General features: G+C 51.2%; 1 protein-coding gene across 1 annotated transcript in view; it reads left to right on the top strand.

Annotated features, from left to right (window-relative positions):
- Positions 1-2,565: 2,565 nt before the first annotated feature.
- The window catches only part of SPECC1 (sperm antigen with calponin homology and coiled-coil domains 1), an 80,907-nt gene continuing 68,542 nt past the window's right edge, over positions 2,566-14,930 (top strand). Inside the window, exons 1-2 of the mRNA XM_033171527.1 lie at positions 2,566-2,715; positions 13,940-14,113. Coding sequence (XP_033027418.1) covers positions 13,964-14,113 — 150 coding nt within the window. The 5' untranslated portion in view covers positions 2,566-2,715; positions 13,940-13,963. The remainder of the gene's footprint in view (positions 2,716-13,939; positions 14,114-14,930) is intronic.

The following is a 14,930-nucleotide window of genomic DNA, read 5'->3' as shown; positions in this document are numbered from 1 at the left end:
AATGTGTATTGCACCCACCCTGGATCCATTCACCGGTTCCTGCCATCCTTCCTGATATGCAAAACTTGTTTTTCCCCTATGTAAATTTTACTGTAACCTCCTCTCTCCCCTCCCATCTCTGACGTTTCTGTGATGTATTTCGCTATGTATTCTGGGCTATCGCGGGAACTTTTAAAGGTCCAGGACACCCTTTGTTCGGGGTTCGGATCCTCCTGAACCTTGTTGCGCAATAAACTCCTTTGCTTTTGCTCCAATCTCCGGCTGGTCTCCATTGCCTCCGCAGCGAACCACGGGCTTCCTCCGTAGGACCGGGAGCTGAGCCTTCTCGACCCGGTAATTTCCGTAACAGTCTCTTGGCTTCCCTGTTCCTTTTTCACCTCTCCATCCGTGCTCTTATTTCAACCAGAACTTTGCTCTTTGGCACCACGACTCGCGCAGCAGCGAGGGATCTCAGTAAGACCCCTTCTTACTGTTATTCCTTCCTGCCTGATGCTCTGAGCAGCTCCAGGAGATGGCTGGATATAGCCTCACCCTCTACGTTTCCCACAATGCCCCTGGTCCGGCATCACCCTGAGGAATTGTGGGAAGTTTCCTTGTCACCTTTTCATTCGCCTTTTCTGAGACTGGGGTGGGGGCGGGGAGACGGGCTTCAAACCCCACAAGAGGGGTGGGACCTCAAACTCCACCCTCCCTCACCGGCCCGGATCTGCATCCTGCCCCTCAAGTGTCCGAGTGAGGAGGTGAACCCCCGACCAAGAGGCTGCTCTCCCCAGAGATCCCTCAAAACACAGAGCCTTGGGGACAACCCTCCACTGTTGTTGATCTTCAGAGGGTTGGCGCAGGCCAAACCCAGCCACCCAGGAGCACCAGAGGAACTTCTGCCTAGCACACGGAAGCGCTTTGGTTCTCCCCAGCCTCTCCCTTGGTCCAAGAGATGGTGGGGTGGCGCCACTTGCTAAGCCAGCCTTGGGGAAACTGGCTAGGGAGGAATCAACTGGGCTGTTTATAGTTGTCCACCACATAATTACGCACAGCTGTCTGAAGTTAAGCCCTCTCCACACAGGTCCCTTGCTGTCCTTTTTAGCATGGAAGCTGGCAGTTGTTGTTTTTTAATAATTTGAGAGAGCGCAAACAGCCTGGCATGATAGATGGAACCAGCTGCTCTCCGGGACTCAGTGGTGAGAGGGAGATAAGATGTCCTTTTTTGAGTCTGGAGTCTTATTTAGGGTCGGAATTAAATACAGCCAAGGAAGGCATGTAGCTCAGAGTCACAGTGCCTGATCTGCCTCCGTTCAGAATCATGAGGACTAGGATCTTGGGACTGCTCAGTGGCTGAGCACCTGCTTCGATGCAGAAGCCTGCAGGTGTAATTGCCAGGCAGGGCTAGGAAAAGAGGCCCCACAGGGTCCTTGCTTTGTAGAAGCACCTCTGCCAGCCTTCAGGCAATCGGCCTTGATCTTGGCCATCGCACAAGATAATTGGGATCTGAGTGCCGGACAATGAGGTCAGCAACCCACTCCTGTGCTTTGGCATGCCTTCTCAGAAGAAGATTTCTCCTGCATGCAGAGCCTCTGCGAAGCTATCAAGCTATCACTTCCTGCTGGTCAGTCGTGAATCCAATGGCCAACCTGGATTTCTAGCATTAGAAAAAGGGGGGGGGCGCCTCCATTTGCTCTCTGCCTCTCCAATACATTTGTCACTGCATGTGCCTCTATCATAAGAATAGAAAGCTTCAGAATCTTTTCCCCAGCCCTGCCTGGAGATGCCACCAGGGATCGAACTTGGCACCTCTTCTGCGTGCAAGCCATGGGCTGTGCCCACCGAGCCATGCCCCCTTTGCAAAGGGAATCTGTTGCCATGTTCATCTGAGTCACCACAGCTGAGTGTGTGAGACACAGAGCAATGCTTACAGGAAACCCAAGTGCCTGCCCTCTGTACCAGGTTATAACAATTATCCTTCTGGCTCTGCCTTTGTCTTGCTGGGACCACCAGTGGCCCTCCAGGGTGTCGGGCAGAGAAGAGTCCTTTGAATCTGGGACCTAAGACCATAACAAGAGCCTGCTGGATCAGGCCAGTGGCCCAGCTAGTTCTCCCAGCGGCCACCCAGATGCCTGTGGGAAACCTGCAACCAGGATTCGAACACGAGAGCAGCTCACACTTCCTGCAGTTCCCAGCAGCAGGTATTTCGAAGCATTGCTGCCTCCACTATGGAGGCAGAGCCTAGCCTCCATGCTCAGCCATCAATAGCCACAAATTTGCCTCTTTTAAAGCCATCCCAGTTGGCCATTGCTGCCTCCTACTGGAGCAAGTTTAACTCTGTGCTGCACAAAGAAGTCCATCCCTTCCACTTTGCAGAAATCTGCCCCCTCCTTCCCAACCTCCCCCGGTCCAGGTAGGCTCCTTGGCTGGTTACCCCCCTTCCTCACAGCCCGCTAGGGAGCTGCCTTCTGCCTGTGTGTGTATGTGTGTACTGAATGCCAAAAAAAGAAAGGGAGGGGGAAGAAATGGAACCACCACCCTCGTAAGCTTCCGTCTGTGAATCATTTCTCAAGCAGCCGCTCTCTCTCTCTCTCCTTCATTGCAATGTGGTTTTCCGACCAGAGAAGCTCCACAGAGTTCTGCATTCTGAGTCTGGTGTGCAGATGCTGCTCAGGCGAGGCTGGAGGCGGACGGCACTCCTGTTGATGCAGCAAGGAGCGCGATCCCACGGCACAAGTGAGTCCCCCTCTCTGCATTTTTAAAATGTTACTTATCGGCAGGGATGGAGATATGCATCTCTCCCTCTTTCTTTCTTTCTTTCTTTCTTTCTCTCTCTCTCTCTCTCTCTCTCTCTCTCTCTCTCTCCCCCCCCATGTGTTTTGCCAGCTGGTGGGGATTCCGGGATGCTTTAGAAATAGCCCCCTATGGGGCAACGGGGTGGTGGTGTGGTGGGGAGCTGGACCGTACATTCTCTCCCCTCCCCAGCCTTTTGAGCCAGCACCCTGCCGGAAAAAGGCTGCTCGGCTTCTGCTTTTTCCGAGACCTTCCCGCGCCCTTCCGCTGGATTGCAGGCAGAGAGAGAGAGAGAGAGAAACCTCAGAAGATGTGGAACGTGGCTTCCCTTCTTCCTTGCAGAAGCTGACATGCTTTGCAAAAATAATATTATTTCACCTCCCCGTGTCTCCTGAATCTAGCAGAGGCTCCTGTGCATGCATGTGTGCTTAGCCAGATTAAAGGACCTGCTGTGGTTGCTGTCAGTTGCTCCCCCCCTGCCCTCCCCACCTCTGCAGAGTTTCCTTAGCGACAGAGACGGGCTGAGGGTCTAAAGCATCTCTGGATCAGACCATCTCAGCCAGGCTTTTGCCTCTCCAACAGAGCCAGCCTAGCGCTCCTAGGAAGCCCAGGGGCATGAATGCAGCGTTTCTCCCCTCTTCCACTCCTTTTTTACTCTAGCATCTGGGGGTACACACTCTCTGGACCTGGAGGCTCCACCTGAGTTTCTCCCTCCCCTGGAGTTTGCTTAGCAACAGCAACCCAGGAGCGTTCTCTAGGGCTGCTCTGCTATGGATTGCCTGGAATGAGGAAGGCTGAGAAAAGACAGGTGGCAGTAGTTTTAGCTCATTTCAGGAGATGAAGCAGGTGCCCTGCAGGAAGAAGGTTCCAGGTTCGATCCCTGGAAAGGACCAGAGAGAGTGGCTGATAAGGAGGGAGATGGGGGTAGGAAAACCTTCTCTGGGATGGTAGAGATTCTGTCTGCAGCAGATGACATTGAGCTGCCTGAATAAACATAGTCTGGTCTGAACATGGGAAGCTGCCTTCTACTGAGTCAGACCACTGGCCCACCAAGCTCAGTATTGCCAGCACTGGCTGGCAGCGGCGCTCCAGGGTTTCAGAAGGAGGGACAATCCTGGCCCTGGGATTGAACCATGCAGACCAAGCACTCTCCCCATGACCTACGGCCCTTACCCTAAAAATAAAATGAGATTCCAGGCCTTGTGGTGAAGAGCTGGTTTAAATGAGAGGATAGGAATCTGCCTCATGCAGAGCCAGACCAAATAAAAACAAAGCACAACGCCCTTGTGGTTCTGAATCAAGGGGCTGATTCGAAATACAAACACCGGGAGGCGCTTTATACTGAGGCAGACCATTGGCCCATCTAGCTCAGTATTGCCGACACTGACTGGCAGCAGTGTCTCTCCAGGGTTTCAGGCAGGGAGCCTCTCCCCCAGCCCTACCTGGAGGCGCCATCGGGGATTGAACTGGGGACCTTCTGCATGCAAAGCAGGTGCTCTGCCACTGAACAAGAAAGAAGATTCCACCTAAACATTAGGAAGAACTTCCTGACAGTGAGAGCTGTTCGGCAGTGGAATTTGTTGCCAAGGAGTGTGGTGGAGTCTCCTTCTTTGGAGGTCTTTAAGCGGAGGCTTGACAGCCATCTGTCAGGCATGCTTTGATGGTGTTTCCTGCTTGGCAGGGGGTTGGACTGGATGGCCCTTGTGGTCTCTTCCAACTCTAGGATTCTATGATTCTATGAACTACAGCAGTCTGCAAAATAAATAGTTCCCATGGTTTCTTTTTTGGGGAAGGGGGAGCCCATCACCCCCAGGTCCTTGCCCATGCTGGGCGAGGGCCAACGAGAGTTGGGAGCCCATCTCATCCACGACCCTCAGTTGAAGAGTCTCATGTTCTCCTCGCTCCTGCAGGAGGCAGTGGCAGCCACCAATTTGGATGGCTTTAAAGGAGGACGAGACACATTCTTGGAAGAGAAGTCTATCGATGTCTCCTAGCCACAGTGGCTGTGCTCTGCCTCCACGGCCGGAGGTAGTGAGTCCTTCTGAATAGCAGTTTCCTGGGAATCACAGGTGGGCAGAGCTGCAGCGGGTGCCCAAGTCCTGCTTGCTTGTGAGCTGCCCACGGGGTGCAGTGGGTCAGTGCGTCTGGCTGTTAACCAGAAGGTGGATGGTTTGAGCCCACCTCGGGGGTTGGGATAGATGGCTCTCGGGGTCCCTTCCAAATCCATGATTCTGGGATCACGTCACTTCTAGGATTCTATGTGCACCTGCTTGACCATTGTGGGAACAGGAGGCTGGCCCGGGTGGGCCACTGGCCTCATCCAGCAGAATCGACTTCTTCTGTCACGTTCCCAATGGCAGCAGGCGAGAAAAAGTGTGGGGGGGGGCGTATATTGCAAAAGCAGCAGAACTGAAGGCAGGCAGGACAGGGAACCGGCCAGGCTGGCTTGGGGGCTGATGGGATTTAGAGTCCAGCAATATCTTCAGGAAATCCCCTTTGCTATTGAACGGGTCACAGCACATGAACAGATTCCTTGCCAAGTGTGTGGGCAGCAATGCCTGCCCTCTCCTGTCAGCCACAGATGGCAGCTAATACGAGCCTCCATGTTTAAGGGCAGCGTCCCCAAGATTCCCAGCCACCGTAGGAGAAAATCCAGTGACTTCGCGTCTGGCTGTTGCGCTCCCCAAATTCGCCTGCTTGGCTACTGTGGGGAACAGGATGCTTGTGAACAGGGGAGCCTTTGGCCTGATCCAGCCCAGGTACTTCCAATGCCCTTATTGTACTGAGTGAAAGAAGGAGGGGCTATTCACCTCCCCACCCCTCAAATCATCTTTGTTTTATAGTTTTTCCCCTTCCAGCATTCTTTGGTTTTTGGATGCATTTTATTATTACATTAGACCATCAGAAGAGAGCCTGGGTGCTGGATCAGGCCCATCTAACGCAATATCCTGTCCCCACAGTGGCCAACCAGATGCCCCAAATGGGACCTCAGCACAAGAGCAGCTCTCTGCCCACTTGCGATTTCCAGCAACTGGTATTCAGCACTATGTCTCCTAGAGCTCTAGGGATCGTCTGATGAGATCGATTGGCAGAATAATAGAGTATTAGATTTGGAAGGGACCCCCAAGAGTCATCTAGCCCAACCCCCTGCAATGCAGGAGTCGCAGCTGAAGAATCCCTGACAGATGGTCATCCTGCCTCCACTTGAGAAGATTCCTCCATCATCTTAGGTAGTCCATTCCACGCAAAAGGAATAGGAAGGAGAGAGGCCTTTTCCTTGCAATGTATTAAGATTATGTAGAAACCTGGGTTCAAATCCTGTATTCACCCACAAAGGTTCCCAGGTGGCCTTGGACCAAACCTCAACTTTTAAACTTTTTATTCGTATGTGTAGTGAGTAGGGATGGGGGAGAATAACTCAGTTTGGTTCTCATTTTAACACAAACCCACCTGAAACAATGCGCAAACCCAAAAATGTCTCTCTTCTGTGTAATCCACACTTCCCAAATTTGCGGTTCTGTTCTCCAACCAGAAGTAATTGCTGTGGGATATTGCAGCGGCTACTGGGATAAGTGTTTGTGTAGGTTTGTGTAGCGTTTTTCTCTTGTGGGCAGGCTTGCCAGACCTCCTGCCACCTGAGTCGCTGCTGCATCCCAGGGTGGAGATGGGTACGAGCGATGCAATGGCAGTGCAGTACAGTTCAAGTGTGCCAGCAGGAGCCTCACCCCTACCCTGCTTCCTCCAGGTATGCAGCACCAAACAGGTCGGTGGGAGGTCAGGTACGTAGTGCAGCGTGCCATGTATTACGACGGGGCCTTCTCAGTGGTGGCACCCCAATTGTGGAATATCCTTCCCCGGCCACTTTGAGATTGGGCTGGTGCTAGGTAGAAGCATTTATTCCCCCCACGTGTGTTTTGAGTTGTCTGCATCAGCCTATGCTGTGTAGAAGATGCAACAGATGTGTAGAGTGGGTGGGTGTGCTTCACTCAATTTTTTAGACCGTGAACTGTAGATTCTGTGAATATATATTTTGATGGGTTGGTTTTGAGGTAGCGTTTGGATGCAGCGACCCTCCTTGAGTTCTTTGTATGATAAAGAGCCGTAGCTCCATAGCAGAGCATTTTCTCTGCATTCTGTCCCTGACGGCATCTCCAGGTCAAGCTAGTTGAGACTCCCTGTTTGAAATCATGGAGAGCTGCTGCCAGTCAGTTTAGGCAGTACTGAGCAAGATGAACAATGCTGAGCTAGATAACTCTGTGAGACTGCGCATGTTTTGGATGCTGCAGGGTCCGGGTTCAGTCTCCAGGCTTAATAAAGGATCCAACTCTCCTATTAAACCATCCCTTAATTCAGAACCAGGAGGACCGGAATCTTGCTAGATAGACCAACGGATTTGGCTCACTAAAAGGGCAGCTTCCTGTTTAAGGGTGTGGGGTGTATGCAGGTAGGATAGAAATAAATACTGCTTGAAAAGAACTAAGGATTTACTTTTAGCACCGTAAACAATAATTTTCGCACACTTAAATAACCGACGAAAATTACATAGCCATTCCACTTAAGCCCACGTTGCCCCAGGGCCCATTCGTCACTCTGTCCTGCACAGGGTGTCATGCTCAAGTCCCAGGGGTTTGTGAGTTATTCTGCAAATATATGGCAGGTATACTTTTAAAAACAGCAATAAATCTAGAGAAGCTCACCGAACTGGGGGAGCTTCTTGCAAAAGGTTGGCTTTCCATCACTCCTTCCTCCTCCCCACGTGTCAGTGAGTTCTGGCTGATGCATCTAGACGAATCTTAGCACACAACAATTCCTTTCTGTCCCTCACGGAATGCAACACTGCTGCCGTTTGCCAGGAAAACTAGAGAGCCAGGGTGGTGGGTGGAGTGAAGTTTCAGATCCAGCTGAGAGATAAGTAAGAGGGGGCAGAGCCTGGCTGCTGCAGGATCAGGCCCAAGGGTCCCCTCCCAGCACAGGATCCTGTTCTCACAGCAGCCAGCCAGATGCCCCCAATGGGAAGCCTGCGAGGAGGATCCGGGGGCAACAGAGCACCCTTTCCCCATGTGCGACTGCCCAGAAACTGGTATTCAGAGAGGCAAACTGCCTCCATCCCTTGGGGGTAAATTGCGTGGAGGCAAAAGGCCTCTTGGAGAAAGGGTGGGGTGTTCAGAATCTCACTGGTTTCTGTGTGTGGCTGGGGAGAAGGCTGGAGAAGGGTTAGGCTGCAATGAGATTGCAAACTGGAGCACTAACAAAGGCAGACTCTTGTACCGGTAACTGTTGGGCCAAGGCTGGCAAACCCAGCTCCCATCATTCCTTCATGTAGGGAAGTCAAGGGAAGTCACAGTCCAGGGGTCAGCACACTTTTTCAGCAGGGGGCTGGTCCACTGTCTCTCAGACCTTGTGGGGGGCCGGACTATATTTTGGGGAAAAAATATGAATGAATTCCTATGCCCCACAAATAACCCAGAGATGCATTTTAAATAAAAGCACTCATTCTACTCATGTAAAAACATGCTGATTCCCGGACCGTCCTTGGGCCGGATTGAGAAGGCGATTGGGCCAGATCCGGCCCCCGGGCCTTAGTTTGCCTACCCATGTCATAGTCCCATTCTCTTTTGCCTTGGTCAGGCCCCACCTGGAGCCCTGTGTCCAGTTCTGGGTGCCACAATTTAAGAAGGATGTTGACAAGCTGGAAGGTGTGCAGAGGAGGGCGACCAGGTTGATCAAGGGCCTGGAAACCAAGCTTGATGAGGAATGGTTGAAGGAGCAGAGTATGTTTAGTCTGGTAAAGTAGAGACTGAGAGGAGATATGACAGCGATCTTCAAATATCTCAAGGACTGTCACATGGCAGAGGTAACATGTTGGTTTTCTCCTGCTCTGGAGGGCAGGACTTGAATCAATGACTTCAAGTTGCAAGAAAGGAGATTGCGACTAAACATCAGGATGAACTTTCCCACAGCAAGAGCCGTTTGACAGTGGAATGGTCTCCCTCAGGAGGTGGTGGCCTCTCCTGTCATGTATGCTTTAGCTGAGAGTCCTGCATTGCAGCAGGTCAGGCTAGAGTCTACCACTCTGTGGTTCTGTGATCCCTGACCCTCAGCAATGCTGTCTGCTGGGAGTTGGACTCTGGCAGCACCTGGAGGGCCAATGCTCCCCCAACTCCACTGTGCAGCTTCTGTTACCTTTCTGATTGGAACCGAGAAGACATGGACCTCTAGCTGTCTCTCACCTTCTATCGAGCTCCAGGGGGAATTAACGCGTACATGCATTGGGGTGATGGGAAATAGGCCTCTGAGCTGTGCAAGATTGCAGGGATTCCAGGCGCTTACCTGAGGTCTGTGTTTCCTTTCGGGAATGCGGCACAACGGAGGCTAGGGTGTCTTTAGGATGCTTTACTTCTCGGTCACTTCACTGCCTCTCAACACCAAACTCTGGCTTTGTCCTTCTAATTAACCAGAATTAGCAAGCCCCCCCCCCATTCTGCATCTCACTCAGAGCCCCTTTCCTTGGCTCTCTTAATGGCCCCATCACCGAAGCAATCGCCTCAACGCAGGAAGCTAGAATGGCTTATCCATTCTGCTTGATCCAGGAGATGGAAGGATCGTGCATACAGCCTCCTCCCCCTCCAAACTCATAACAATATTTATCAGTTCCCCGTGGCTCCCGTAGAACCATAGAATTGCAGAGTTGGAAGGGATCCCGAGGGTCATCTAGTCCAACCCCCTGCAACGCAGGAATCTTTTTGCCTACGACCCAGAGATTCAGAGTCTCGTGCTCTACCAACCGAGCTGATAGGACTGTCTCTATATTTCACTTTTCTCCAGAGAAGTCCAGTCTGTGCTTACAGGATTGCCAGGCAGTTCTGACTGGGTTTTGTTCCCTTCCCCTCCAGCTACCTGAGGCTTCTAGCCCACAGGTCTAAAGTCTGTGTGCCAGACTCCCAGCCGCTGCAGAAGCCAGTCGTGGGCTGCAGCTTTCCCTGTTAGAAACCCCCAACCATTCCCCTCCCTTCTCTCTCTGTCTCATGCTAAGGAAACTATTTTCCTGCTGGGTGTCGGCAGTGCTGATTGCATATCGATTACCTGTCAAATGCCTGCGGTGGCCCAGTTCGTTAACATTTTTAAATCGGAGCATCACAGGGCCTTTTCTGTGGGGCAGAAGCCCTGAGATCCAGGCTGGTGAAATTCTCCCTACCCCCAAGCTGGATTTGCTCACTGCACACCAGGGGTTTTTTCCCCCAGGGGGGACTCACAGGAACTCAGTTCCGGCACCTATTGGGGGCACCATTGCCATTCTAAGAGAATGAGGGAGGTGTTCCATGCCCTGGGTCTGTGTATTGCGGGGTGGGGGTGCGGGGAGCAGGGAATCCACTGGGCTCTGTGGCACCTGCTTGGGTTCCCCATCAAATGTGTTCCACAAATCTTCAATTCCGTCAACCATCCTCCCCATCTATTGGCTTCCTTTGCCACCTCTCAAGCCGGCTTGTGTCTGACCAAGATGAGTCAGGCAGGAGGTTGGTATCTCTCAAACGCTGCGGTTTCCAACAGGCTTCGAGGTCCTAGTCCTATCTTGGTTTCGCTGCTGTTTCCTGACTTCTGTAACCCCCAGTAGGGAAGCTGTGACAACCTCCCCCTTCCCCTCAAAACCCCCCCCCCCCCGGGAGCCTTTCTTTGACCCGTCTATCTTTTTGCTTTAGTCAAAGAACTGTGGGGTTTTGGTTTGGACCACCACCCGAAGCTTCGAGGCACTTCTTGCTCTTCTGCCTGATAAAAGCTTTGCTTTTTGAGGAGGGCTAAAAAAAAATCACCTGCCCCCTTTTGGAGAAGCCTGCTCTGCATCTGTCGCAGGTGTGCCTTCTCACTGGAAGGCAGTGGGCCCCACGCAGGGGTGCGACGGGCATCCTCCTCTGAGTACAGTGGTACCTCGGGTTACAGACGCTTCAGGTTACAGATGCTTCAGATTACAGACTCCGCTAACCCAGAAATAGTACCTCGGGTTAAGAACTTTGCTTCAGGATGAGAACAGAAATCATACGGCGGCAGCGGGAGGCCCCATTAGCTAAAGTGGTACCTCGGGTTAAGAACAGACCTCCAGAATGAATTAAGTTCTTAACCCGAGGTACCACTGTATGGGCAAATCTCTGTGCATCTGCCTCATGGGTGATTGAATTTGGCTGGTCAAAAGCTCTGTGCAGAGATATGGCAGAAATATTTGCAGAGGCTGGTCGGCAAGGAGAATGACGCCCATCCTTAACCCTTATCAGCCAATACTTTGTCCCTTTCAGCACAAATGCATCGCACCAGGAGAGGGTTAAGGGGCTGTCTCCCAGCAGAGGCCCCACGGCAACTAATATTAGCCAGCCGTTTCTGCTTTACCCATGTGTTGTTTTTTTTGTACCGGATGTCAAGAACACCAGTCCTTTGAAGGCAGGCGAGTGGGTGGGAGAGAATTGAGAGGCAGCTTTTTAATAAAAGACAAGCGGGTGTTCCTTCCTCCACCAGCACTAGAGACATGACGGATTGATGGGCACCTGGTGCCCAGACATACGTGGCAGACGGGGCGCAGATATGTTTATTCCGTTTATTATTTGTGCTTCGAGGCCTCTCCCTGAAACAAATGGTTCCAGGGCAGGTTGCACAACCGTCCCAGTTAAAAGCGTATTACGATTCTCATAGAACCATGGACGCGAGTGGTGCTGTGGTCTAAACCACTGAGCCTCTTGGGCTTGCCGATCAGAAGGGCAGCGGTTTGAATCCCCGCAACGGAGTTAGCTCCCATTCCTCTGTCCCAGCTCCTGCCAACTTAGCAGTTTGAAAGCACTCCCAAAAAATGCAAGTAGATAAATAGGTACCGCTCCAGTGGGAAGGTAAACGCCGTTTCCGTGCGCTGCTCTTGTTTCACCAGAAGCGGCTCAGTCATGCTGGCCGCATGACCCGGAAAAACTGTCTGCGGACAAACGCCAGCTGCCTCGGCCTGTAAAGCGAGATGAGCGCTGCAACCCCAGAGTTGTCTGCGACTGGACTTAACTGTCAGGGGTCCTTTAACTTTACCTTTACCTTTACCTTTTTAGAACTATAGAGTTGGTCCTCAAGGGTCATCTAGTCCAAGCCTCTGCAGTGCAAGAATCACAACTAAAGAACCTTTGACAGATGGCTGCCCGACCTCTACTTTAAAAATTCCAAGGAAGGAGAGTCCCCCACCTTCTGTTCCACTGTCAAACAGCTCTCACTGTCAGAAAGTTGAACTTTTAAGGACCGCCTCTCCCCATATGAAGGAGCCCGGACTCTGCAATCATCCTGTGAGGCCCTTCTTCATGTGCCCTCCCCATGAGAGGTGCGGAGGGTGGCGGGGCCTTTTCCGTGGTGGCTCCCCATTTGTGGGATGCTCTCCCCAGGGAGGCTCACATGGCGCCTTCATTGTATACTTTTAGGCACCAGGCAAAAACATTCCTCTTCAACCAGGCCTTGGTGCCATGCTCCACCCCCCCCCCAAAACCACAGAGGGTGGTGCCAAGGGGGCCTCTTTCTCTGATCTTAACCCCCAGGCAGACTGACATGGAAGGAGACGACCCTTTGACTGTTGGGGACCCCAGTCATTTAGGACTTTACATGACAGTGTTAACATATACTTGGGAGACACGCCACTCAGTCTCGAAGCTTACACTGTTGTTGTGGGGAGTAAATGAGGAAGGGGAGGACCATACACGTGACCTTGACCTCCTCAGATTAGAAAAGCAATAAATAAACAAAACAAACCTTGCCTGCAGAGTTTGTGCCTGGGAATAATTCAAGCCCTCTCGTCCCTCCAGTTTGGGGGGGCTATTGTGGGGTGGGGGGCTTCTAAAACTGTGACAGCTGAAAATCACTCTTGTGATCCTTCTGTGATGTTCTCTGTGTGAAGAGAGAGGGATCAGAGAAACATTTGGAATATCTCTTCCAGATGCTGCGTCAGCCTGCGCCAGATGTTCTCTCTCTCTGCCGGGGAGTGGGGTGGAGAAAGGGGCTCAGCAGGCTGTCCCCATGTCCTACTCTACCTGGAGACACTGTCTGCTTTGCAGGGCGGGTGGCCTTCAAATTGCACCTGGGCATCAGAAATGAACAGGTACATCATACACATGTGGGTACATGACGGTGCGCTGGCAGGTATTTCTATTCAAATACTGTAATCGCTGCTGCTTCTGTGGTTGTGTGATGCAATGGTTTGCGTGTCGGACTAGGGTTCGAATCCCCACTCAGCCATGAAGCTCACTTGGGCCAGCCACTGCCTCTCCAAGCCTAGCCTACCTGTTGTGGGAATAAAATTGGGGAAGGAAGCAATGTACTCACCACCTTGAGCTCCCTGGAGGAGAAGGTGGAGTACAGTATTACCTGCAACAAATAAGGAAATAAAATGCATTTATACATACCATTTCGACTGTGGGAATAAGGCAACCAAATACGGGTAGTAGCCAAACAGAAATACATGAATCAAAATTTTATATAAGAATTATACATTAATATAGAACTTTGGCCAATGCAATATACATTTTATTTTATTTGTTCTATATGATTTCTATACTGCCTGATTGTAAGAAAAAGAAACCCTCGAAGTATTTTCTTAAAGAATAAATGTATTCATTAAAAATATTTATATATTACGCCATAGTATATAAAAAAAATCTAAGCGGTTTAGAGCAACAAAACATAAAACCATACAATAAAAACCATAAAAGGGTCAATGATTGTGGAAGGATTTTTTTAAAATTGCCTACATAAGCCTGATGCAACAAAAAAGTTTTCAGCCTTTAAAGGTGGGCACAAGAAGCCGCCAACCTTTTACAAGGAGAACTAAACTATAATAGTAATAAAAAAGAGGACATTTAAATTAGTGTGTGTAAAGTATATTCAAAATCATACCCTTTTCCATCCCTGTTTTGGGTGATGTGCAGGGGGAAATGTGTTGCACATCTGCTCTGATAATCACAATTACTTCTGTATTTTGAATCATAGAATTGTAGAGTTGGAAGGGACCCTGGGGGTCATCTAGTCTAACCCCCTGCAATGCAGGACTATATACCCCATGGCATCTAAATTAGCATGTGCAAAGCTGTTCCAAATCAGCACCGGAACCATTAGCAGGAGCTTTCCCTCTGCCTCCCTTTCCTCATTCCCTCTTTCTTTTTTGCAGACTGACACCCCACCTGGAAGGAAGATGAAGGGTGCCACCAGGCCGTGGAGCACGGCCCTCTCCAAGCAGGGGTGCCATGGGACAGAACGGGGGAAACCTCTGCCCTCTGCCCCCGTTGGCATGAAGACCTCCAAGTCATCCACCTCCCTCGCCTTCGACTCCCGGCTCAGCAAGGTGGGTTTCGGGCTGATATTCCGCTCCACTCTTGAGGTCTAGAAACTTGCCGAGCCCCGTTTGCTAAACCCTACGCTCGGCCGTAAATCCTGTGCTTGCGGCAGGAAGCATAAAATTGTGTAGCTTGGGTCGACCGGAGGCCAAAAGCTCCTTGAAAACAAAAGAGGGGGATTGTTACGGGACATCAGAGCTTTACGCAGAGACTCGTTCCAGAAGCGTAAAGGTCAGGAACTCAGCTCCCCTTTCTTCTCCCTCCCACCACCCCACAAAAAAGGCAAAGCCAGCCGTGAGCTGTGGGAGAAGCCTTGCCAAAGACGTCAAGCCCTTCAGATGTCTCGCTCCCTTCAGCCAGTCAGTGGCTTGGCTACCAGAGAGGCGGCTGCCTTCCAGCTGCGCCTTCAAACCCCACATTTTTGTGAGTTGGCCCAAGAGATGAAAGGAGGGCGATGGCCAGGAATGGGAAGGGAAGGAGCGGTTTGATGCCGTCGCTGCCCGCAGAACTCGGGAGCCTGTTTTTTATTTCCTCTCCTGCGTCTCTGGCTGTTTGGTGAAATCGTTCTCCGGAGGAGCAAGCCTTGGTTCATTATCATTATTTCATTTCTTTCCTTTCCTTTTTTTTTTGAAAAGAGATGCTTAAATCTCCTGCTTCAAAGAGAGAGCCGTGTGGTCTGTCAGGTGGGATCGAAGTTTTCCAGGTGTCCCCCATCATGGGGGGCAAATGAGGTCAAGTCCTTGATGGCTGTGAGTGGAGAAGGAAAGGGTAGCTAAACCAAGGCCACATACCCTCCAATATTTCTCCGATGAAAATAGGGACATC

Source organism: Lacerta agilis, chromosome 15, assembly GCF_009819535.1.
Source record: "Lacerta agilis isolate rLacAgi1 chromosome 15, rLacAgi1.pri, whole genome shotgun sequence".
Taxonomy (NCBI): domain Eukaryota; kingdom Metazoa; phylum Chordata; class Lepidosauria; order Squamata; family Lacertidae; genus Lacerta; species Lacerta agilis.
The sequence above is the reverse complement of the archived record's forward strand: the minus strand, read 5'-3'. Positions and strand labels throughout refer to the sequence as shown.